This window comes from Mauremys mutica, chromosome 11 (genome assembly GCF_020497125.1).
Source record: "Mauremys mutica isolate MM-2020 ecotype Southern chromosome 11, ASM2049712v1, whole genome shotgun sequence".
Lineage (NCBI taxonomy): Eukaryota > Metazoa > Chordata > Testudines > Geoemydidae > Mauremys > Mauremys mutica.
The window spans coordinates 34,840,089-34,862,209 of record NC_059082.1 but is presented as its reverse complement, the minus strand read 5'-3'; the positions used below and the strand labels follow the sequence as shown (position 1 = coordinate 34,862,209).

Below are 22,121 nucleotides of genomic sequence, written 5' to 3'. Positions count from 1 at the left end.
GGGGGAGTCCGGCTCTGCACCCCTCTTCCTGGGACTCACAGTGACTCTCAGCCAGCCAGTAAAGCAGAAGGTTTATTGGACAACAGGAATGCAGGATACAGCAGAGCTTGGAAATACGGCCAGGACCCCTCATACTGGTCCTTCTGGGGATGCAGGGAGCTTAGTTCCCAGCTTGGGATTCCCAGCACTGCACCCCCCCAGCCCCAAACCGAAACTGACCCAACCCTCTCCAGCCGGCTCTCTGCCTTTGCTGCCTTTGACTAGCTTCCCTGGCCAAGGTGTTGACCACCCCTCCTGCCTGCCTAGCTCAGGTTACAGGCTCAGGTATTGTCCATCACCTAAAGTCCTCCCCGGCTCTCCCATCCCCCACACAGACAGTCCCTACTCCATCACACGGGCCCAGCTGGGACACACTGGGGATGATGCCCTCTGAGGGGCGACGGGCCAGAAGCAGCAGGTTGAGCCTGCTGGTGGCTGACCTCAAGGCCCTTCAGGCCCTGGCCAGCCCTAAGGGGTTCATACCCTCCTGCCTGGGCACTGCCAGGGGGCGCTGGGTCACAGCAAGGGCTGGGCGGAGGTGGCCAGACTCACTTCTCCCAGCTGGGGGGCCCCCTCCCTCCCTTGCTGCCTTCTCCTGATGGGAACCAGAGGGGCTGGGGTTAGAGCCCCCATGGGGGAAAGCAGTTACTCCAGGCTCAGGGGTGGGGGCTGGTGTGAGGAGGTGCCCACCCTTGGGGCGGGGGCTCATGCTAGGTGCTGAGCTGGATCTCCTGAGCTGGGGGGGCAGAGAGGAGGGCTGCAGGCAAGGAGAGGAGGAGCTCCTTCCCCATGGGGCAGGGGGCAGGGGGTTCAGGAGGAACAAGGCTCCAGTTCTGGCCACGCCATGGCTCTGGGGTGGGGGGTTTGGAGAAGGCTGTAAAATGGGCTCCGTGCTTGTCGGCTCTGGGCAGGATGCAGGAAAGGCGCTGCTGGCCCTGGGGAACCTGGCAGGCTGGTGAATCAGAGAAGACCAGCCTCTAGGGGTGGGATGAGGTGTCTAAAAGTGTGCGGGGATGGGGAAGGGACCAGGCTGGGATTCCAGAGGGGAGAGGGCATTTCCCAGCTGGGGCGAGGGGGTGCCCCTGCGGGACATGCTCAGTGTAGGGGCATCTGTGGGGAGCGATGTAGTTAGGCTGGCCCCTCTCCTGCCTCAGCCTGGAGGGATGACCTGCCGGGAGCAGGGGGCCATGCTGACAGAGGGGGTGACCCTGCTCACATGGGGTCTCTCCTGGTCTGTGTTGTGATGAGGGGCCCTGGAAGACTGTTCTGGCCTCCAGCCAGCCAAGCCATTGCACAGCCCAACTGGGAGGGGGTGGACTGGTCAGCAGTGCACAGAACCAAGTGGGAGACGGTGACAGCTGTGTTAGGAATATCTCTGGAGCCCTCCAAGGGACAGGGAGGCCTCCAAGGGACAGGGAGGCTAATGGTGACCGCACGCCAGGGCAGGGCTGTTCCCTGGGGGCCTGTGTGCAAGGGGAGGGTTTGTCCTGCATGTAACCATGGTGCTGTGGAGTGACCCCATTAAGGGGGGCTCGGAGGCTGGAGGGGGGTGTTCTATCCTTTCCCCAGGGCCAGCACTCACTGTTTGTAAGGCCAGGGCATCTTCAGGAGGATGTTGACTGCGGTCTTAGTGTGCTGTCTAGCCAGTAGGTGGAGGATGTCTCTTGTCCCATCACTCAGCCGCTCCCCCCGGAGTGGGCTCAGTGTGTAGGAAAGAGCGGCTTGGAGATCCTGCACCTGTGGAAGCAAAGCAGGGGCTGAGACCCTACTCCTGCTGTGGGTGGCTGGCAGGCAAGGGCCAGGAGGAGCTGGTCAGGCTCAGAAACAAGTCAACGGTCCCATGGCCTGGTGGAGACCGTGGATAAACTCTCCTAGTGAGTGACCAAGCCAAGGAGAGTTCTGGGTTTGGTACCTTGAAACCTCCACCTGTGATCCAGCTCCGTAGCACTAAGGGTCCCTTGGAGGGACACAGGGCCAGCAGTTAGGCGGATCACCAGCCTTCAGAGGGCGCTCCGATGGCTGCAGAGCTAATTTCCGACAGAGACCAGCAGGAGGCGCCGCAGGGGTGAACCCACATTGCTACAGTCCCAATCCCACTGCCCAGTGACACCCCACCCCCCGGATATCCCAGCTGTACCTCCCCTTGTGACAGCACACCTGGGCTGCTTCAGCACCAGCGTGGGATCTAAACGTCTGGGATGCATTTCCATGCCCTACATCAATCTGTGTCCACCGGGGATGCCACTGCAGACTCTGTTCCCCCAGGTGAGGGATGGGTCTGGAAATAGGGCACATTTCCCAGGGAGTGAGCCGGGCAAGCCAGACTCCTGGGGTCGAAGCCTGCAAAGGATTACAGGGCCGTGCCTAGCGTCCGCCCGGCAGACAGGGCATGGATGGGTGCCATTGATCAATGGTGGTGAGAACGGACGTCCCCCCTCCACATCCTCCCTCAGGCCCCAGGAATTCTAGGCACGGGGCAAGATAAAGCTGCCCGAGATGGCCAATGCCCAGCCATTACTTGGCCCTGTAGCTCTGATTTTTGCTGTCTCAGCACCGCCTCCATGACCCCTGCCAGCTGCTCAGCACACTCCCCCTTCTCCAGTAGGCCCACCAGCAGGGTGAAGCTGAAGGGCATGAGGTCATGGGACTGCAGGTGTTCCGCGATGAGCTGCAGGGAAAGGCACAGGCCGAGTGTGAGCAGCGAGGTAGGTTTGCTCTTCGGGGAACGGGGACAGAGGCACTGGCAGCCTGTGCCCAGGGCTATGTGAGTGGGCATTGGAACCCATACCCAGGAATTTCCATCTGCCGGCTCCTCATCGAGGGAAGGAGACAATAACCTCTCCCTTTCCTATGTGTGTGTCTGTATCTCCAGCCACAGTCTCTTTTACTCACCATAGCAACATGGGCAGGGCTCTCTCTGCAGCTGGCATCCTGCTGCGTCTTGCTCAGCACAGTCAACACCGCCCCTGTCTTGCTGTACACGACGGCTGCACGAGAAACCAGCAGCGCTCAGGCAGCGCTCTCGGGCCAGATTCTTCCCCTTTCCCGTCGAGCCAGGGCAGAGGTGCCAAAGAGCCAGACTCTGGGCGCAGCTGGGGTGAGCTCTCAGCTGGCTCCTGGGCCAACTGCCCACCTAGAAGGTGTGTTGGGGTGGGGTGAGATCAGGGGAGGTCCCAGATGATCCCAGGCATCTGGTGAAGGACAAATGCCAGGTCAGCCCAGTAGGTACCAACCCACTTCTGCTCTGTTTCCCTCTGGTCAGGGCTGCGATGAAGGCGCCATGTTCTCTCTGCAGCCCTGCTCGCTAGGTAACGGCCGGGGCTGTGAAGGCTGAGAAGTGGCGAATGCTTGCGCTCCATCTTACCTGTGCAAGGCGTGAAGAGCCAGTAGAGAGCCTGAGATGCCCAGTATCGGGTGGTCTTCTGAGCATCGAAGGCCTGGCTTGTCAGCAGCCCGGCCATGTAGCCCTGCTCCGCCATGGGTTTCAGGTCCTAATGGGCCACCGAACAGAAAATCAGGGCATGGGTTGGGGCGAGCCCAGCTCTGTCTGTATCACACCCTCCTCCCGCATGAGTGCTGTGGGGAGTAGCAGGGTCTGCGCTGCTCACCTCGGTCATGGCCTTGAATCAATAAAACATGAGGAGCCGGGCGATGGCTTTCACAGCTCGGCTCCTCTCCTGGGCCCGGGGGGAGCAGATCCATGGCTGCAAGTGCTGGGGAGCAGGGAGAAAGCCAGGTGAGCGGCAGCAGTGCTGGGGTGACCCCCAGATCCTGCTTCCCGCCCCAGCAGGGAGAGGACACGGAGCATTTAACCTCTTCTCCTCCGCTTCCGGACACTGGAGCTCAGCGCTCCTCTCCTGTCTGGGGAGCGCTGGGACAGGTCTGAGGGTCTTGGGCTCAGCGCTTTCAGGATTCTCCCCATTGATTCTGTGGGGTCTCGGGACTGTTTCCTTCAGGGGCACAGGGGTGCCAGCCCAAATTTAGGAGGCCAAAGTGACACCCCCTGGAGCAAGACTAGGATTGTCTTGCTTGATCCCAGGGTTGGGTGTATGCCCCGGGTGACTGGCTAGTTCACAGCAGCTGGGAGGCCTGCTCAGCCCCCTCAGGATCAATTGGAGCCTTCCCTCTTGTGGTTCAGGTAGAACCTGAGCAGCCGGGCCCATCCCCAGATGGCCAGTGCTAATGGGCCCCTTGCCCTTGCCCCTCCCTAACATACCAGAAACAGATGCAGTAGCGTGGTGGGGGTCAGGTGCTGTTCCAGGAATGTCTGCAGCACATGGTCCAGGCCCTCCCAGGGCAGTTCTTGGAGAAACTGGAGCAGAGAGAAGCAGGGAAGTAAATAGCAAGGGAGGTGGGGTGCACGAGGCAGGGGGATGAGTGGATCCCCCCAGTCTGGAGCCAGGTGCTGTTGGTATTTGGGGTCCCTTTACCCAGGTGATACTGATCCCCCTGCACATAGACATGGGTCTCACCTGGACCATGGGCTGCCCTTTCCCAAAGAATCCTTCTTCCCACCTGGGCTCCCCAACCAACACATGTACTGTGCTGGGCTCTGGAGGGAAGGCCTCCTTCCTCCCACTCTGGAGAGGTCCCAGCTGCCTCCAACACCCTGCTGGCTTGCCATGGGCTGAGCTGTTCATCCCTGCTCCAGCCAATCTCTGTTTCTGTGGCAGGGCGAGTCATGGCCTGGCTGTGTGGCTGTCCCGAATCCATGCTTTTGCTCCCTCTGCACCATATGCTATTTAATGCTCTAGGCCAGAACCTCAGCTGGTGTCAACTGGCTGTAAGTTCTAGCTCCCTGTGCCAAGAAGCCAGGGTAATTCTCTACAGTCTCACAGACACTCTCCTCTACAGCTGTCCTCCCTGCCAACCCAACTGCAGAGTTAACTGCATAGCCACTTGTCACCAGCCCTTTGGAAAATAAACCAAGGGGCTGGCTTCGGCTGGACACACAGCTCCCTGCATCGGGCCAGGGTCCAGCTACTCAGCACAGGGGTGGCTGAGTTTCCCAGCCAAGGATGCAGGTGGAAGTTGCAGCTTTGTCTATGCCTCACTAACCTCTGCCCGGATAGCGGAGCTTTCTGCCACCTCAGTCCCTCTCAGCTTCACCAGGGCTGGATGCTGAATCATGGAGCTGGTGACACAAGTGCTGATGGTCTCAGCCACCTGTTCCTTAGACAGGTGAGGCTGGAATTTCCTGATTAGAAGGAATGGAGCAGACGGGGCCATTAGAATGGAGACAGGTTCTGGGCCCGGCAGCGGCTCTGCTAGGGAAGCTGCTCTCCGGGGATGATCCTGGGCCCTGCTCTGCGGCTGCATTCACAGCACTTCATGCTAACGGGAGGGGCTCCCTCTTTCCAGGCAATACGCAGAGATGGGGGCTGGATAAAGTGACCCGGAGGCCGAGGAGGATATGCCCCATTTGTGAGCCACCAGGGAGAAGCATCCTCTGATTCTTATTGCAACTTGTCCCTCCCTCACTTCCTCTCCCTCCATCTTCCCCTCCCCGGCTGCTGAGCTCTGCAGGTCAGACAGGCCCCATGGACGTACCCTATGTATGAGATGGCCAGCAGGGCACACTTGTGGTCGGGGCTCTGCAGCCGGGCCCGGTCCTTGCCTCTGAGGATCTCCTGCAGCGCAAAGCAGAGGGTCAAAGGCAAAAGAATTTGGGGGAGCCTGGTTACTCAGCAAGACGTGGAATCTCCAAATGCTGTTTGATGCCCCCGCCGAACCTTAGTCCCAGCATGCGGTGCACTGGGGCACGGAGCTGGGAAGATGGTCTGGGAGTGGCCATGTGGCCAGAATGCACCTAGTTCGCCATTCCTGATGGCACATCTGGAAACTTCAGCATCTGCCACGGAGCAGGGAAGGGGGATCTGGGCAGAGGCGCTATTGTGAATGGGAGCATTAGAGTCCTGAACAGCTGAGGTCAAATATTTTCCTGCAAACCAAGGGAGGGCTGCTCCTGTTAACTCCTCAGGATCATGTCCCAGAGTGAAAACCCTTGGAGTTAATCCCCAGGGCACTTTCTGGGTGCCGGGCAGATCCCTCAGAAGTGGGATGGGGAATTGTCCCAGGTTTAAGCAGCATGAATCCGCTAATGGAAAATAGTGTCATTTAATTCCTTGGGCTGGAATCGCACCAGAAGAATCTGGCATCAGCACTGGCTTTGCAGTGCACAATATAGAGCCCTGGGCACCCGGTCGCAAACACAGCACATGGCCTTCAACGCCGGATACTCTGGCATGTGCATCTGACCTAGGAACCCCTCCCAGGACCCCAGTGTGCTCACTCACCAGCAGGGGGGACAGCACGGTGTATGTGTCCTGGCTCACCAAGGGACTCCTGCTCACTTGGGTGACAGCTTCACCCACCAGCACGAGGCTTCTCACAAACGCAGATCTCACCAGCGGGTCCTGGGCTCTCAGGCAGGATGGGGAGAGAACAATGAGGAAACAGCCACAGACAGAGAGCTGAGATACAAGGCTACAGGGCAAGTCTCTACAAGGGAGCTGCTGTGCTAGGCTGGATTGCCCTCACGCCTAAGGGAAAGGACCTGGCTTGCCGAGTGGAACATCTTTGCAGTCCCTAGGGGAACATCTCTGGAGATGGGTGCAAGGAATGGGCTGATCTCCAGAGGTGCTGAGCACTTGCAGTTCCCAGAGCTGTCAATGGGCCCTGCGGCTGCTCAGCTTCCCTGACAATCAGGTCGTAATTGTCTGTCATGGGACAGGAATCTGCTGCTCTCTGCAGTTGGCTGGGCTCTCCCTACCAAGGTGTCCATTCTCCAAGGAAAACATTCAGTTAAACCAAACTAGCATCCCCTCTCCTTTTCACTGGGACGCACATATGGGCATTGGGTGTAGGACTGAACGTCGGCCTCAAACCTCCCATGGCAAGAAAACAACCTAGAGTTATCTCAAAAATCCCCCTTAAGCACCAGAGCCTGTCAACCGGGCTAGGGGCCTGAATCCCTCAGTGAGCCATTTGTGCCCAGCTACCCCATCGACTGCAGCGTGTGGGGAAACGCCCTAAAACTTTCTCTTCTCATCCCTGAGTGCAGCACAAGCCTAGAGGTACCAAACAGAGTACAGTTGTCTCTGGGACAACAGCACCAAGTGATGCTCAGTTACACTCTAACAAGGCCCAGGTGGGAGTCCTTCCATTAGCTTCCATGGGCCTGGAATCAGAGAAGAAGCTAATCGAGATGGGGGAGTCACAGAGAATGGTGCTGTTCTCATGTCTCCTGCCCCTCCTGGGGCAAAGGGCCAGCCCTGGGAGCTGAGTTTATGCAAAGACATAGCTCTGTGCTGCTGTGCACAGCCCGGGGAGGTGCTGCATGGGCGGTCAGGGGAGGGCTCTGACTTACATGTGGGCTCAGAAAATAGTGTTTCTCCATGGGAGACAGGATCTTGTATCCTATGGTCTCTAGGATGAGGTCTGTGGGGCCTGAGTGGACCACGTGCCCATAGGTGAGGAACAGGAGGCTTCTCAGCTGCTTGATGGAAGCTGGCTCCTGAGAATTGCAAAGGAAAGAGTGAGAAGAAGGGATGGCCTCCAGCAGCTCCTAACTCACAAATGGGGTCAGGGAAGGATTTTTCACCCAGCCGGCTTAGCAACCAAAGGTTACTCTGCTGAGCTGAATTGCCTGGACTCCGAGGCCCTTCCCAGCTCCCCAGGATTGGGTGGTTGAGGTGACCCGGCAGCTGAAGGGGACGCACTAGCAGCTGCTTTAATTCAGCCTAGCTCCAGAGATGTCACTGGGACTACAGTGGACTGCACTGGCCCAGAGAGTTACTGGGAAGGTGGTGGTGGTGGTGGTGGTGGTGGTGCGGGAGGGGAGGGGGAATGTCAGACATGCCAGCCCCGGTGAGTCTGCCAGGAAGGTCTGTGAAATAGCCCAGTTCAGGGGAAGACCAAGGGTCTGTTCTGCTGAGAAATGTGTCAGCTGGAGCTGATGGCATGGCAGTGTCTTTTGGGCCCTCTCTGAGCCTTCTTTATGGGGCTGAGTGGAGCATGTCTGAGCTCCCCAGGAGATACCCTGGAGAGTTTATACAACAGCACCCACCTTCTCCCCTGGATCCACCCCATAGTGCTGTGATTGCAGCTCCACGGAGGAGTAAGGAAAGGGCTCCCTGCACGGAGGCTGAGCCACGGCTTGGAAATTCAGCTCTTTGCCGAACAGGCTTCTGGGAAGCAGGGTCCTCCCTGGCAGGTCCCTTTACCTGCAAAGACTGGTGAAGGGATGGATGAAAGAGCAGAGCTGCTAGGTGGGACCATACCTCCAGAGAGCCAGCAGCGGAAGGCTGGAGCTGCACCCTGCTGACGACCTCTTCCCAGTGCTCCAGGATGGCAAAAATCTCATAGAGATATTGCTCGGCACACAGCCCAAGCGCTCGGGCGAATCCCTGAGAGACAGAAAGATGGAGGTTGGAAATGCTGAGCAACAAGCCAAGGGGCCAGGATGGGCTCTCAAAGTCATTGCCATGGGCATGGGTATAAGGAAGATCTTTTCAATCCACTGGACCTTGTCCAAGGCAGAACATACCCATGTAGCATCAGGGGATTGACAAGGAATGAGGGATCACTTGACAGCGGAGGAGCAAAGACCTCACCTCCCTTTCCTCTTCTTCTCTGAAATTGACCAGCTCCACCAGGCGCCATAGCTGGGGCTTGATGCTCTCTTCTGGAGAAAACATCAGCCCGGTGCCCCAGCACTTGTAGAGAAAGCTCTGCGAAAGAGACACCATCATGCTGGATGCATTGGGCATGGCCTGGCATGCACAGAGCCCACTGGGTATAGCTGTCGGCTTCACTGGCCCCGAGCTGCCGCTGGGTAGCGACTGCTGTTCTGAACTAGGCACTGAACCCCAATTCCTTCCAGGACACTGACCTTGTCACTGGGCCGCTTATCGCTGTGGGCCAGCTGGCGCCTGATACTGGTGATGAAACAGCCCAGCCAGGTATGGTCCGAGATGAGGAAGAGAAGGTCTTCCAGGAACTGCCAGGGAAAGAAGAGCCAGTTAGAAGCGAGAGGGGCCAAGAAACTGGTCCTCTCAATAGCTCCAGCCAGGAACCCACCACAGCTGGGAGGGGAGGGGAAGAGGGAGCGTGCACTGTCACCCCCCATGTCTCTCGTAATGCTTGTGAATCCTTGTGAGCTGCCCCTGGTGCTTCTCCAATTGTATCTGCTGGACTCAGCCACTTTCTCTGTCCCCCAATGCAGTGGTGCTGAGAGGCCTCTTAATCCTGCCTCAGCGTGGCGGGGCTGGACTAGATGACCTCTTGAGTTCCTTTCCAGCCCTCCATTTCTCTGACCCTTACCTGCAGCAGCTGCTGCTCCCACTCCCTCTGGCAGAAGCAGGTCTTGTGATCTGGAAGAGATGGGCAGGTCAGTTTCCTTTGTGTTTAGACCCTTCTACTGGGGAGCAGCCTGCAACCTGGCTCTTGTGTGGCGGGGGGTGGGGAGGAGCTGCCGACTCATGGGCCCCAGGGGACCCATGGCTCTTTGCAAATCGCTGATGGACAACAATGCTCCTCAGACCCAGATCCCTTAATGTGAAATACCCAGGAGTTCTGCTTGCCAAGATCCTATTATCATATTATCCTAGATTCAGAGAGAGGCCCTGGCCCCCTCTCTGAGCCCAGCACTACAGGGTCCCCTCCCTTCGCTCCTGCAAGGGGAGACACTCCCCCCTCACCTTCCACGTAGAGGAGCATTTCCGTCGTGTAGTTATTCCAGAATTGGCCCGAGCCGGCCTGGAACATGCTCATCAGCTGGAAGAGGAGGAACATGGCTGCCCTTCTGACCTGCACCGTCATGCATGAAGACGCACCGAGCACCTGGCGGACAAAGAGGCAGAGGTGGCTGTAGGCCTCCCTTGCAAGGCAGTGTGAGAAGGGAGCTCCCTACAGGTGCAGGGGGAGAGCTCAGTAGTGGAGGGAAGGAGACAGCAGGGAGGTGGAGCTGACAACCAGGACAGGATTGAGATGGATATTTCAATTGATAGGGGACACTCCATGGACCAGCATTTGGCTCCTTCCATCCTCTCACTGCTGGGCTGGCTCTAGCTCAGCTGAAAGGAGACAGGCTTATCCAGAGGCCGTCAGGCAGCCGCTGGGTCAGATCCTGGGCCTAGGTTAGAGCAGCACAAGGGGAGCTTGAAGCAGCCCGAAAGAGGCAGCTGGGCCATAAAGGGAATCCCCAGCTGCCCCTTGGTAAGGGAGGATGCTGGAGGCCAGGGGGCAGGAGGGGGCCTGCACAACAGTCCCTAAGGGCTCATTCCAGCTGGCTTCTATTGGAGCCGTCCGAGGGCTGCACTAACTTGTGCTGGGGGCCCTGGTCCAGCCCCAGGATCAGGGGAGCCAGGAAGGTGGCTGGCTCAGAGAGCTGGCTGGTTCTGTTAAATGCCGAGAGGCGCTGGGTCGATGTGCAATGACCGCGAGGAATGTGACGAGCCAGCTCCTCTGGGGGCTGCGGGGAGAAGAGCCACCACCACTATGCATTGCTAGCCAGCTCCAGGAGCGGCCCATTCCCACTGAGCATAAGGAAATCTCCTGACTGCAGGTTACTCACCAGCAGCCGAGCCAGCAGCTCCTGGGGTAGAGTGGCCCTGGGGCTTGACCGACACCCTGTGAACAGAAAGGGGAGACACCCCATCAGGCTCTGGAGGGATCTTTTGCATTCGTCTCTGAGCTCTACCTGTGCCTTGATGGCTGGCTGTGTCCTTGCAGTGAGCCGGAGCCAGAGCCGAGAGCTGATTCCCACCCTCACCTGGGGGCAGACGCCTCTCGCTAGAGAAGGACTAAGAGCGGGTGGATAAAATACTAGGCCTCACCTCTGTTCGCCTTGCCGCACTTCCTGGCCAAGGGCAGCCTGCCTTCCTCCTGCAGCCTCTTTACCACCCCGACCGAGGTCTGCAGGAGGAGAGGCAGGGCTGGCCCATGGGCTGCTGGGCTCAGCTGAAGGAGCAGCCCAGGCCATAAAACCTGCAGAGCAGAGAAAAGCCGTCTCAGTGTGGAAATATCCTCTTCCTGCACCAGCTCTCTCTTTTCTACACTAGACGGCACCCCTGGCCTCGCCACCGCCAGCCAGATCTCTCTACCCAGCCTGAACCATGCAGCGATCCCCGCCCCCTCCCCCTTCACACCTGCCAGTGTCTGCCTCCAGCACCAAATCAAGTGACACGTGACTGAGCCCCGCCTTTTGTTGAGTGGAGCATCATCACTGACAGCACCGTATTTCCTAACTCCAGTCCCACTTGGAAAGGCCGTGTTCTCATGGCGAGAACGCAATACACCAGCTTGATCAATAAAGAGGAGACTAGGAAAACCAATACCATCAAGTGAAACCATGACAGGCGCTCAGGGAGGTTTGAGCTCTGACCTTCCCATCCCCACACAGGCCTGCGCCACTTGAACCACAGATGAAATTGCTGTCTGCTGTGTGGACAAGAGGGGGACTTAACACACACTATGCCAGAGGGTTACACAACTCTTTGCTGGACAGTATAGAATAGTGGAGAGCAGGAACCCCCGGGGGTCTATCCCCACCTGTAATAACTAAACCCTGTATATTTGGCAGGCTCAGTCTGAACGACAGTGTAGCTGAGGGCACAATACTTGGGTCTGCCTTATTAGAAATGTGGTTTCTAGTCTCAGCTCTGCCTGAAGTGACCTTGCACAACGTGGCTGTTAATTTGTTCAGTGTGGGGAGGGGCTGGCTAATACTTGACTGCTTAGGCTTGCGTTCTGAGGCCTGGGTCAGTAATCAGGTCTGTGCAGTGTGTGGAAACCTAAGCGGTAGTCAGCAGAGATGAGATTTGGATGTAGTGTCTCCCAGCTCAGTGGATTCTCCCTTAGGCACCAGGGTAGTGTGGGTGAGAGGCAGGAAGTCCTGGGCTAGGGTTGGCTTTTGCAAAAGAAGAATGTGATGGTCTGTATAGACCCCACCCTGTAACAGCCAGGAAAAAGTTAACAGAGGGACCAATGAAGAGGGACTGAGCTATGGAAGCTGCATTAGCAGCATGACTGACCACAGGGGATGCTAGAGCGGAAGAGTCCCTGTGACCCCAAGCCCTGGCATGCAGGGGCACTCAGCTGGTGAGTGTTCCCTGTTCCAAAGAACCAGATCTGGCTCCATTTTACCCAACCCCATGATGTTCTGGAGCGGGGAGGCTCAGGTAAATAAGTCTGGTTGCGGCCTGTCTCATGGAAAAGCTCAGACGCAGAGAGGCCTGCGTCCAATGGAGAGGGGCAGGGTCACTTACATTGGCCATTCTGGGGGAATCACCCAGGGACTGCAGGGTGCTGGAGCAGAGCTGGCGGACCTCGAGCTCCATGGTCTGCTGCCTCCTGATGGTGAGAAGTAAAGGAGACACCAGGGAGATTTAGATTCAGTGGAGACCTCCGTGGCACGGTACCTATAGTGGACACGGCAGGGGGTGAAAATGGGGCTTGAAGGGAAAAGGCACAACCCTGGCTGTGACTGTGCCATAACCAGCCCAGGGCCTGTGTGGAGCCAGTTCTAGGCTCCATCCCCTGCGTGGTGAAAACCAGACCCATCATGGCTTAGTCTCCTGTAGGGTGGATGATCATGGTGGGGCGAGAGGAGGAAGCCAGGGGTCCTGCCCTCCCAGTGCAAGGGACAGAGCCCGGATGGCAGCTGGGAGAAGGATCAGAGAGAATGGGCTGGGAGGAAAAAACACTGTCTTCTAGTTGTCATCATCTTCCATCAGTAGATGGAGGGTGCCGTCCCCAGTTCCATCTGCTTCCCAAGCCCTATTTGCTGCCCATTGCCTGCCCCTCCCCATCTGCAGCTGCCCCTCCTTTCCTATCCCTTGACCCCATGTTCACAGACCCCCATCACTAAGGTCTCTGCGGATTCTTACCGTGCTGTCAGGGGGCAGGGTGCACTGACGCACCAAGAAGTCAATTAAGGGTCTTGAATCGGGTTTCTCCAAGAGCCCATGAATCCCCATTGTGCGTATCAAATAAGCAAGGGCTTCTCTGACCTGCCAGACCCAGACAGAAACAGAAATGATTTGCACACAGTGTGGAGGGACCTTGTCCCCTCCCGGTCCAGGCTGGGATCCTTTCTCAGCAGGGTGTTTGGTGAAATACTGCTAGGCAGCCCAGAGATGGCAATGCAGGTGGAGCCCTGCTGGGATTCTTTCCCCCACCTTCTGCCCTACACTATGGAGCACTGATGGGTCATGTGTTTCGATGCACAGGGTCCCGGCAGGCTCTGCACTGACAGGCAGACATTCACTAGCTTTGGCCTCATTGGCCGTGGTTCCAGACTCACCCGTATGCTTGTGCTCTGCAGGATTGGCCCCAGGGCTGTGAACAGCTTCTCTGTGTGCTGTGTCATTTCCGAAACTGTAAGAGACATAGACACCGGCTTGGAAGGGCTGATGTTAAACCAGGGTGTGCAGGGACCTGAGATTTCAGGAACCTTAGAGCAACCTCAATATCCCATGACCCTCCTGGCAGGTTACCCCCATGGGTAATCAGCTGCATCTGCCCACGCTTGCAGTTCCAGCAGTGTCCTCACTCATTGTCCTCTCTCATTGCCGCAGCATCGGCTGAGGGGCTGCAGGACTTGGCTTGTCTACTGTAGACAGGTACAAATGAGCCCAATGAGGCTAAGTGCTGCTAATTGCACAAGAGGCCATAACACATCAAAAGACGAGGCCTCGCTGTGGGGTCACTTACTGTTGGATCGGACTATCTGGTCCAGAATGAAGAGACTGGCACAGGTCTCCTCTTCCTCGTCCTTGTTCAGCCTCCTGAACAGGAACACAAGCAGCTCCACCAGGAACAAGCGAGCTGCAGGAAGAGGAGTGAATCATAATGGGGTGAATGATAAAGGGGGAGGGAATATAGTTCTATGCCTGGGCTCTGAAATTCCACAGGCTGGGATCTCCTTCTTTGGGAAAGGTGAATGGGTTTCTTACCCAGATGGACCAGAGAGTCCAGGGCCTCTCTCCTCTCTTCCAGGTGCTCTCTGGGGAGATGACACACCTAAGGGAAGAAAGCAACACCAGCAAAGGTAAACTAGATCAAGTGTCTCTCAGGCCAAGCCCTCGGATGGCAGAGTGAAGGGATGAGGGTGGAGAGGCAGATTCTAATTCCCATCTAAAGAACAGGCCAGGAAGTTGGATCAGTCTATGAGTGACGCCGAGGCTTTGGGGGCCGTGGCTCATGTAGAAGCAGAGTTTGATGGGTCAGGAACCGAAGATGTGGAGCGTTGGAACAAGGTGTGGGATGCTGATGTTCCCGGTCAAAGGGGCTGGGGTGGGTGGGAGGAAAAGAAACCAAAGGAGAGTTCTCCAGGATCCATTCCCCAATGGGAACAGGATGAGGCAGGGACAGCTCTTCCCACAGCCTACCCAGTTTAAGCCAACAGGCCCCAGCATTTTGCCTGAGTGATCCCAGCATCTCTTACCATGGAGTGGAGTGCTGGGAAGAGGATGCCAATGTCCTTCCTCAGGGCAGCCTCATCCATGTCCCTCACGCAAGCAAGGCCCTGTGCAAGAGAAGAGACGCAGGACATGGCGATGATGTGTCAGGCAGACAAGCCCCAATGTGTAGAGTCTCCATCAGCAGCTGGGTAACCGCAACCCAGACTTGGAAGGAATAAAGTTTTGGCCCTGGTGGAGAGCAGCTTCCAGCTGGTGCCGGACTCTCCCTTCTCTGGGAGGGGCATCTGACCCCTTTGTTTGCACTAGCCTAGTATCACTGATGGTTATATTTTAAGCTGGCTGTATTTTAAAGAAACCTTATTGAGGTTGCAGGAACAAACCATCCCGATGTGTAGGAAGTTAAGTAAATATGGCAGGCGACCAGCTTGGCTTAACAGTGAAATCCTTGCTCGTCTTAAACACAAAAAAACAGCTTACAAGAAGTGGAAGATTGGACAAATAACCAGGGAGGAGTATAAAAGTATTGTTCAGGCATGCAGGTGTGAAATTAGGAAGGCCAAATCACACTTGGAGTTGCAGCTAGCCGGAGATGTTAGGAGTAACAAGAAGGGTTTCTTTAGGTATGTTAGCAACAGGAAGAAAGTCAAGGAAAGTGTGGGCCCCTTGCTGAATGAGGGAGGGAACCTAGTGACAGAGGATGTGGAGAAAACTAGTGTACTAAATGCTTTTTTTGCCTCTGTCTTCACAGACAAGGTCAGCTCCCAGACAGTTGCACTCTGCAGCACGGTATGGGGAGGAGGTGACCAGCTCTCTGTGGAGAAAGAAGTAGTTTGGAGCTATTTAGGAAAGCTGGACGAGCACAAGTCCATGGGGCCGGATGTGCTGCATCTGAGGGTGCTAAAAGAGTTGGCCGATGAGATTGCAGAGCCATTGGCCATTATCTTTGAAAAATCATGGCGATCGGGGGAGGTCCCGGATGACTGGAAAAAAGCTAATGTAGTGCCCATCTTTAAAAAAGGGAAGAAGGAAGATCCAGGGAACTACAGGCCAGTCAGTCTCACCTCAGTCCCTGGAAAAATCATGGAACAGGTCCTCAAGGAATCAATCCTGAACCACTTAAAGGAGGGGAAAGTGATCAGGAACAGTCAGCATAGATTCACCAAGGGCAAGTCATGCCTGACTAACCTAATTGCCTTCTATGATGAGATAACCGGCTCTGTGGATGAGGGGAAAGCAGTGGATGTGCTATTTCTGGACTTTAGCAAAACTTTTGATACAGTCTCCCACAGTATTCTTGCCAGCAAGTTAAAGAAGTCTGGGCTGGATGAATGGACGGTAAGGTGGATAGAAAACTGGCTAGATGGTCGGGCTCAACGGGTAGTGATCAATGGTTCCATGTCTAGTTGGCAGCCGGTATCAAGTGGAGTGCCCCAAGGGTCGGTGCTGGGGCCGGTTTTGTTCAATATCTTCATTAACGATCTGGAGGATGGTGTGGACTGCACCCTTAGCAAGTTTGCAGATGACACTAAACTGGGAGGAGTGGCTGATACGCTGGAGGGTAGGGATAGGATACAGAGGGACCTAGACAAATTAGAGGATTGGGCCAAAAGAAATATGATGAGGTTCAACAAGGAAAAGTGCAGAGTCCTGCACTTAGGACGGAAGAATCCCATGCACTGCTACAGACTACGGACCGAATGGCTGGGCAGCAGTTCTGCAGAAAAGGACCTAGGGGTTATGGTGGACGAAAAGCTGAATATGAGTCAACAGTGTGCCCTTGTTGCCAAGAAGGCTAATGGCATTTTGGGTTGTATAAGTATGGGCATTTCCAGCAGATCGAGGGATGTGATCATTCCCCTCTACTCAGCACTGGTGAGGCCTCATTTGGAGTACTGTGTCCAGTTTTGGGCCCCACACTACAAGAAGGACGTGGACAAATTGGAGAGAGTCCAGCGGAGGGCAACAAAAATGATTAGGGGGCTGGAGCACATGACTTATGAGGAGAGGCTGAGGGAACTGGGATTGTTTAGTCTGCAGAAGAGAAGAATGAGGGGGGATTTGATAGCTGCTTTCAACTACCTGAAAGGGGGTTCCAAAGAGGATGGATCTAGACTGTTCTCAGTGGTAGAAGATGACAGAACAAGGAGTAATGGTCTCAAGTTGCAGAGGGGGAGGTTTAGGTTGGATATTAGGAAAAACTTTTTCACTAGTAGGGTGGTGAAGAACTGGAATGGGTTACCTAGGGAGGTAGTGGAATCTCCTTCCTTAGAGGTTTTTAAGGTCAGGCTTGACAAAGCCCTGGCTGGGATGATTTAGTTGGGTTTGGTCCTGCTTTGAGCAGGGAATTGGACTAGATGACCTCCTGAGGTCCCTTCCAACCCTGAGATTCTATGATTCTATGATTCTATGGTTGGTTCAACAGGACAGTTGTCCCTGGCGCCAGCTGGGGTGGTGTGTGCTGAGAGGAGGGCAGGGATGGCGGGGCCTGGTTTGGACGAGCGGGGCCTTCCCTGATTACCTATCACTACTGATGTTAGGGCAGCGCCCAGAGGCTTCAGTCAGGGTCAGACCCTGTTGCACTGGGTGCAGCACAACACAGACAGAGACAATCTGTGTCTTGAAGGGCTGACAGTCTAGAGACCCACACAGACAGGTCAGGGATGGGGAGACAGCATCCAAGGGCTCCTCCCTGCCCCCATGCTGGGGTGAGGAAACCACGCGGGAGCTTGGAAGGGAGAGTTTAATGTCCCTTCATGCGGCCTTACCAGGGGCCAAGGATCTGGCCCTGTCATAAACATATAGTTAAGGGTTAATGTCTCTTTTACCTGTAAAGGATTAAGAAGCTCAGTAAACCTGGCTGACACCTGACCAGAGGACCAATAAGGGGACAAGATACTTTCAAATCTTTGTGGAGGGAAGTCTTTGTTTTGTGCTCTTTGTTTTGGGGGTTGTTCGTTCTCGGGACTGAGAGGGACCAGACATCAATCCAGGCTCTCCAAATCTTTATGAATCAGTCTCTCATGTTTCAAACTTGTAAGTAGCACAGGCAAGACGTGTTAGTCTTATATTTGTTTTCTAGACCTGTAAATGTTCTTTTTTGCTGAAGGATTTTTACTTCTGTTTGCTGTAACTTTGAACCTGAGGCTAGAGGGAGTTTCCTCTGGGCTATATGAATCTAAGTACCCTGTAAAGCATTTTCCATCCTGATTTGACAGAGATAAGTTTTACCTTTCTTTTTCTTTAATTAAAAGCTTTCTTTTTTAAGAACCGGATTGATTTTTCTTTGTTTTAAGATCCAACAGGGCTGCTAACAGGGGAGTTTGAGTGGGAGTTCCCATTGGAGGAGCCAGGTATTTGTGCTTGCGTCTGACTTTGTGGTGCTTGTGTCTCTCTGTCGGGGCAGACTGCTGAGCCCTGATTAGGGGGCGGAGCTAGGCGGAGGAGGGGGCCTATAAAAGCGGCTGCCCAGCCAGGCAGCGGCACAGCTGATCGCAGCGGCCCAGGAGCCGGCCAACAGGGCTGCTAACAGGGGAGTTTGAGTGGGAGTTCCCATTGGAGGAGCCAGGTATTTGTGTTTGCGTCTGTCTTTGTGGTGCTTGTGTCTCTCTGTCGGGGCAGACTGCTGAGCCCTGATTAGGGGGCGGAGCTAGGAGGAGGAGGGGGCCTATAAAAGCGGCCGCCCAGCAGCCGGCCAACAGGGCTGCTAACAGGGGAGTTTGAGTGGGAGTTTACAGGGGGAGGCGGAAGGGGGCGGCACCGTGTTTCTCGTGTTCCCCAGGTAAGAACGCTGAGCGAGGCCAAGACAGCAGCAGCCATGAGCCAAGCAGCAGAGGATACACCAAGGATGAGAGCATGCAGCAGCTGCGGTATGTACATGGTCCTAGCGGGGGAGCCAGAACAGTACTATGTATGCATGAAGTGCCGTCTAATAGAGCTGCTGGAGGAAAAGATCCAGGGTCTAGAGTTGCAGGTAGAAACCCTGGTAGAGCATAGAAGGGGGTTTGAGCAGCTGATGGAGCAATGGCAAGCAGTGACTGAAGGGGAATGCCCAGGAATACAGGGGGAAGCAGGGGCTAAGGCCAGTGAGGGGGGACTGCCAGACGAGGAATATGGGCGGTGGAAGCATGTGACCATGAGAAGCAGGCAGGGGAAAAGGAGAGCTAGTGAAGGAGAAACAGAGCTAAGGAACAGGTTTGAAGGTTTGGAGAATGAGGAAGGGGTACAGCAGGTGGTAGCTGACGGTGGGAGGGCAAGGAAAAAGAGAAGAGCGGCTAGTCCGATAGAAAGAGGGGAGGAGTCGATGGAGGCAGCACCAAGTTTGGGCCCAGGGAGGATACAGGATGGCTTAAGGGGAACCACAAGGGATGATAGGAATGGAAGGAGCTTGCAACCAGGGGGGACGGAGGATAGGTTAGAGGACTGCACTGTCCCCAGGCAAAGGCAGGTCTATCTGATTGGGGATTCCATACTGAGAAGGTTGGACAGGCCTGATCCAGAGAACAGAAGGGTGTGCTGTCTACCGGGCGCTAAAATACGGGATGTGGACCTGCAGTTGAAAAGGATCCTAAGAGGAGCAGGTAAGAACCCTTTGATCATCCTTCATGTAGGAACGAATGACACGGCTAGATTCTCGCTAGAGAGAATCAAGGGAGACTATGCCAGGTTGGGTAAGATGCTCAAGGAAATTGAGGCTCAGGTGATCTTCAGTGGGATTCTACCTGTCCCTAGGGAAGGGCGCCAAAGGGGTGACAGGATCGTGACGATAAATAGTTGGCTGTGGGAGTGGTGTTACAAGGAGGGCTTTGGGATGTATGGGCACTGGGAGGCTTTTGGGGACAGAGAACTGTTCTCACGGGATGGGCTCCACCTAAGTAGGGAAGGAAGTAGAATTCTAGGAGGGAGGGTGGCTCATCTGATTAAAAGAGCTTTAAACTAGACATTGGGGGGAGACGGTTGGGAGAGGTCCAGGTACTCTCCACGCCAAATTTATACGTTGAGAGTGAGAACAACAGTATAACAACAGATATAGCCAGAGGGGGACAGTTAGGTATAAGGAAGAGGGGGGGGCGGATACTAGATCGACAGGTCATACTGGTAGTACTCTGTCCCTACCAAGTTGGGTGAAAAGGGTGAGAGGAGCCAAACAGCAAAAATTAGGATGTTTGTTCACCAATGCGAGAAGCTTAGGTAACAAAATGAAGGAACTAGAGCTCCTGGTCCGAGAATTGAAACCGGATATCGTAGGAATAACCGAAACATGGTGGAACGGTAGCCATGACTGGAGTACAGGTATGGAAGGGTATGTGCTGTTTAGGAAAGACCGATACAAAGGTAAAGGTGGGGGAGTAGCATTGTATGTCAATAATGAGGTGAAAAGTAACGAAATAACTAGCAATGCAATGGATAATACGGAGTCTGTTTGGGCAATGGTCACATTGGGGAAGAAAACTACTAGAGCGTCCCCTGGGATAGTGATTGGGGTGTGCTATAGACCGCCGGGATCTAGCCTGGATATGGATAGAGAGCTCTTTAATGTTTTTAAGGAGGTAAATACTAATAGGAACTGTATGATCATGGGAGATTTTAACTTCCCGGATATAGATTGGGAAACAAATGCTAGTAATAATAATAGGGCTCAGCTTTTCCTAGACGTGATAGCTGATGAATTCCTTCATCAAGTAGTTGCTGAACCGACGAGGGGGGATGCCATTTTAGATCTGATTTTGGTAAGTAACGAGGACCTTGTTGAGGAAATAGTTGTAGGGGACAACCTTGGCTCGAGTGATCATGAGCTAATTCGTTTCAAAATAAATGGAAGGATAAACAAAATTGCATCTGAGACTAAGGTTTACGATTTCAAAAGGGCTAACTTTACTAAATTGAGGCAACTATGTAGGGAAGTGGATTGGACTAACATATTTAGGGATCTAAAGGCGGAAGATGCCTGGGGTTATTTCAGGTTGAAGTTGCAGGAGCTGTCAGAGGCATGTATCCCGAGAAAGGGAAAACGGTTTGTAGGTAGCAGTTTTAGACCGAGCTGGATGAGCAGGCGTCTCAGAGGGGTGATTAAGAAAAAACAGAAAGCGTACAAGGAGTGGAAAATGGGAGGGATCAGCAAAGAAACCTACCTTATTGAGGTCAGAGGGTGTAGGGAAGCAGTGAGAGGCAAAGAGCCGGGTGGAGATGGACCTAGCGAAGGGGATTAAAACCAATAGCAAAAGGTTTTTTAGCCATATAAATAGGAAGAAAACCAAGAAGGAAGAAGTGGGACCGCTTAAAACTTTAAACGGAGTGGAGATTAGGGATAATCTTGGCATGGCACAATATCTGAACGAATATTTTGCCTCGGTCTTTAATGAGGCTAATGAAGGGCTAAGGAATAGTGATAGAGGGACTGATGGGAATGAAGATATGGGGGTAGACATTACGGTATCTGAGGTGGAAGCCAAACTTGAACAGCTTAACGGAAGTAAATCGGGGGCCCCGGAAAATCTTCATCCTAGAATATTAAGGGAATTGGCGAGTGAAATTGCAAGCCCGTTAGCGATGATTTTTAATAAATCTCTAAACTCGGGGGTTGTACCGTTTGACTGGAGATTAGCTAATATAGTTCCTATATTCAAGAAGGGGAAAAAAAGTGACCCGGGTAACTACAGGCCTGTTAGTTTAACATCTGTAGTATGCAAAGTCATGGAAAAAATGTTAAAGGAGAGAGTGGTTACGGACCTTGAGGCCGATGGCAACTGGGACAAATTACAGCATGGTTTTACGAAAGGTAGATCGTGCCAAACCAACCTGATCTCCTTCTTTGAGAAAGTAACAGATTTTTTAGACAAGGGAAATGCGGTGGATCTAATATATCTTGATTTCAGTAAGGCGTTTGATACGGTACCGCACGAGGAATTACTGGTTAAATTGGAAAAGATGGGGATCGAAATGAAAATCCAGAGGTGGATAAGGAGCTGGTTAAAGGGGAGACTGCAGAGGGTCGTATTGAAGGGTGATCTGTCGGGTTGGAGGGGGGTTACCAGTGGAGTTCCTCAAGGTTCGGTTTTGGGTCCGATTTTATTTATCGCTGACCTCGGAACCAAAAGTAGGAGTGGGCTGATAAAGTTTGCGGATGACACAAAGTTGGGAGGTATTGCCAATTCGGAAAAGGATCGGGATATCCTCCAGGGAGATTTGGATGACCTTGTAAACTGGAGTATTAGTAACAGGATGAAATACAATAGTGAAAAGTGTAAGGTTATGCATTTAGGGATGACTAATAAGAATTTTAGTTATAAGCTGGGGACGCACCAGTTGGAAGTAACGGAGGAGGAGAAGGACCTAGGAGTCCTGGTTGATCGTAGGATGACTATGAGTAGGCAATGTGATGTGGCCGCTAAAAAAGCTAATGCGGTCTTGGGATGCATTAGGCGAGGTATTTCTAGTAGAGATAAGGAGGTGCTAGTCCCGTTATATAAGGCGTTGGTGAGACCTCATTTGGAGTATTGTGTGCAGTTTTGGTCTCCCATGTTTAAGAAGGATGAATTCAAACTGGAACGGGTACAAAGAAGGGCCACTAGAATGATCCGAGGAATGGAAAGCCTGTCGTATGAAAGGAGACTTGAGGAGCTCGGTTTGTTTTCCTTAACCAAAAGAAGGATAAGAGGA

The 22,121-nt window shown here is 54.2% G+C and overlaps 2 protein-coding genes across 6 annotated transcripts in view; both read right to left on the bottom strand.

Annotated features, from left to right (window-relative positions):
- LOC123344581 overlaps positions 1–22,121 on the bottom strand; it is a 75,625-nt gene that overhangs the window by 1,956 nt on the left and 51,548 nt on the right. The window contains exons 2-9 of the mRNA XM_044980953.1: positions 8,933–9,040; positions 8,655–8,771; positions 8,322–8,447; positions 7,409–7,555; positions 6,336–6,455; positions 5,590–5,669; positions 5,098–5,236; positions 4,256–4,351 (exon numbers count right to left, since the gene is read on the bottom strand). Coding sequence (XP_044836888.1) covers positions 4,256–4,351; positions 5,098–5,236; positions 5,590–5,669; positions 6,336–6,455; positions 7,409–7,555; positions 8,322–8,447; positions 8,655–8,738 — 792 coding nt within the window. The 5' untranslated portion in view covers positions 8,739–8,771; positions 8,933–9,040. The remainder of the gene's footprint in view (positions 1–4,255; positions 4,352–5,097; positions 5,237–5,589; positions 5,670–6,335; positions 6,456–7,408; positions 7,556–8,321; positions 8,448–8,654; positions 8,772–8,932; positions 9,041–22,121) is intronic.
- The window catches only part of LOC123344580 (maestro heat-like repeat-containing protein family member 1), an 80,615-nt gene continuing 68,262 nt past the window's right edge, over positions 9,769–22,121 (bottom strand). For 2 of the 5 annotated variants that reach the window (XM_044980951.1, XM_044980952.1), the window contains exons 9-16: positions 14,489–14,569; positions 13,998–14,064; positions 13,756–13,869; positions 13,346–13,419; positions 12,930–13,052; positions 12,309–12,393; positions 10,616–11,028; positions 9,769–9,882 (exon numbers count right to left, since the gene is read on the bottom strand). In XM_044980951.1, coding sequence (XP_044836886.1) covers positions 12,328–12,393; positions 12,930–13,052; positions 13,346–13,419; positions 13,756–13,869; positions 13,998–14,064; positions 14,489–14,569 — 525 coding nt within the window. In that variant the 3' untranslated portion in view covers positions 9,769–9,882; positions 10,616–11,028; positions 12,309–12,327. The remainder of the gene's footprint in view (positions 9,883–10,615; positions 11,029–12,308; positions 12,394–12,929; positions 13,053–13,345; positions 13,420–13,755; positions 13,870–13,997; positions 14,065–14,488; positions 14,570–22,121) is intronic. The other 3 variants (XM_044980950.1, XM_044980946.1, XM_044980947.1) reach the window with 2 other exon arrangements.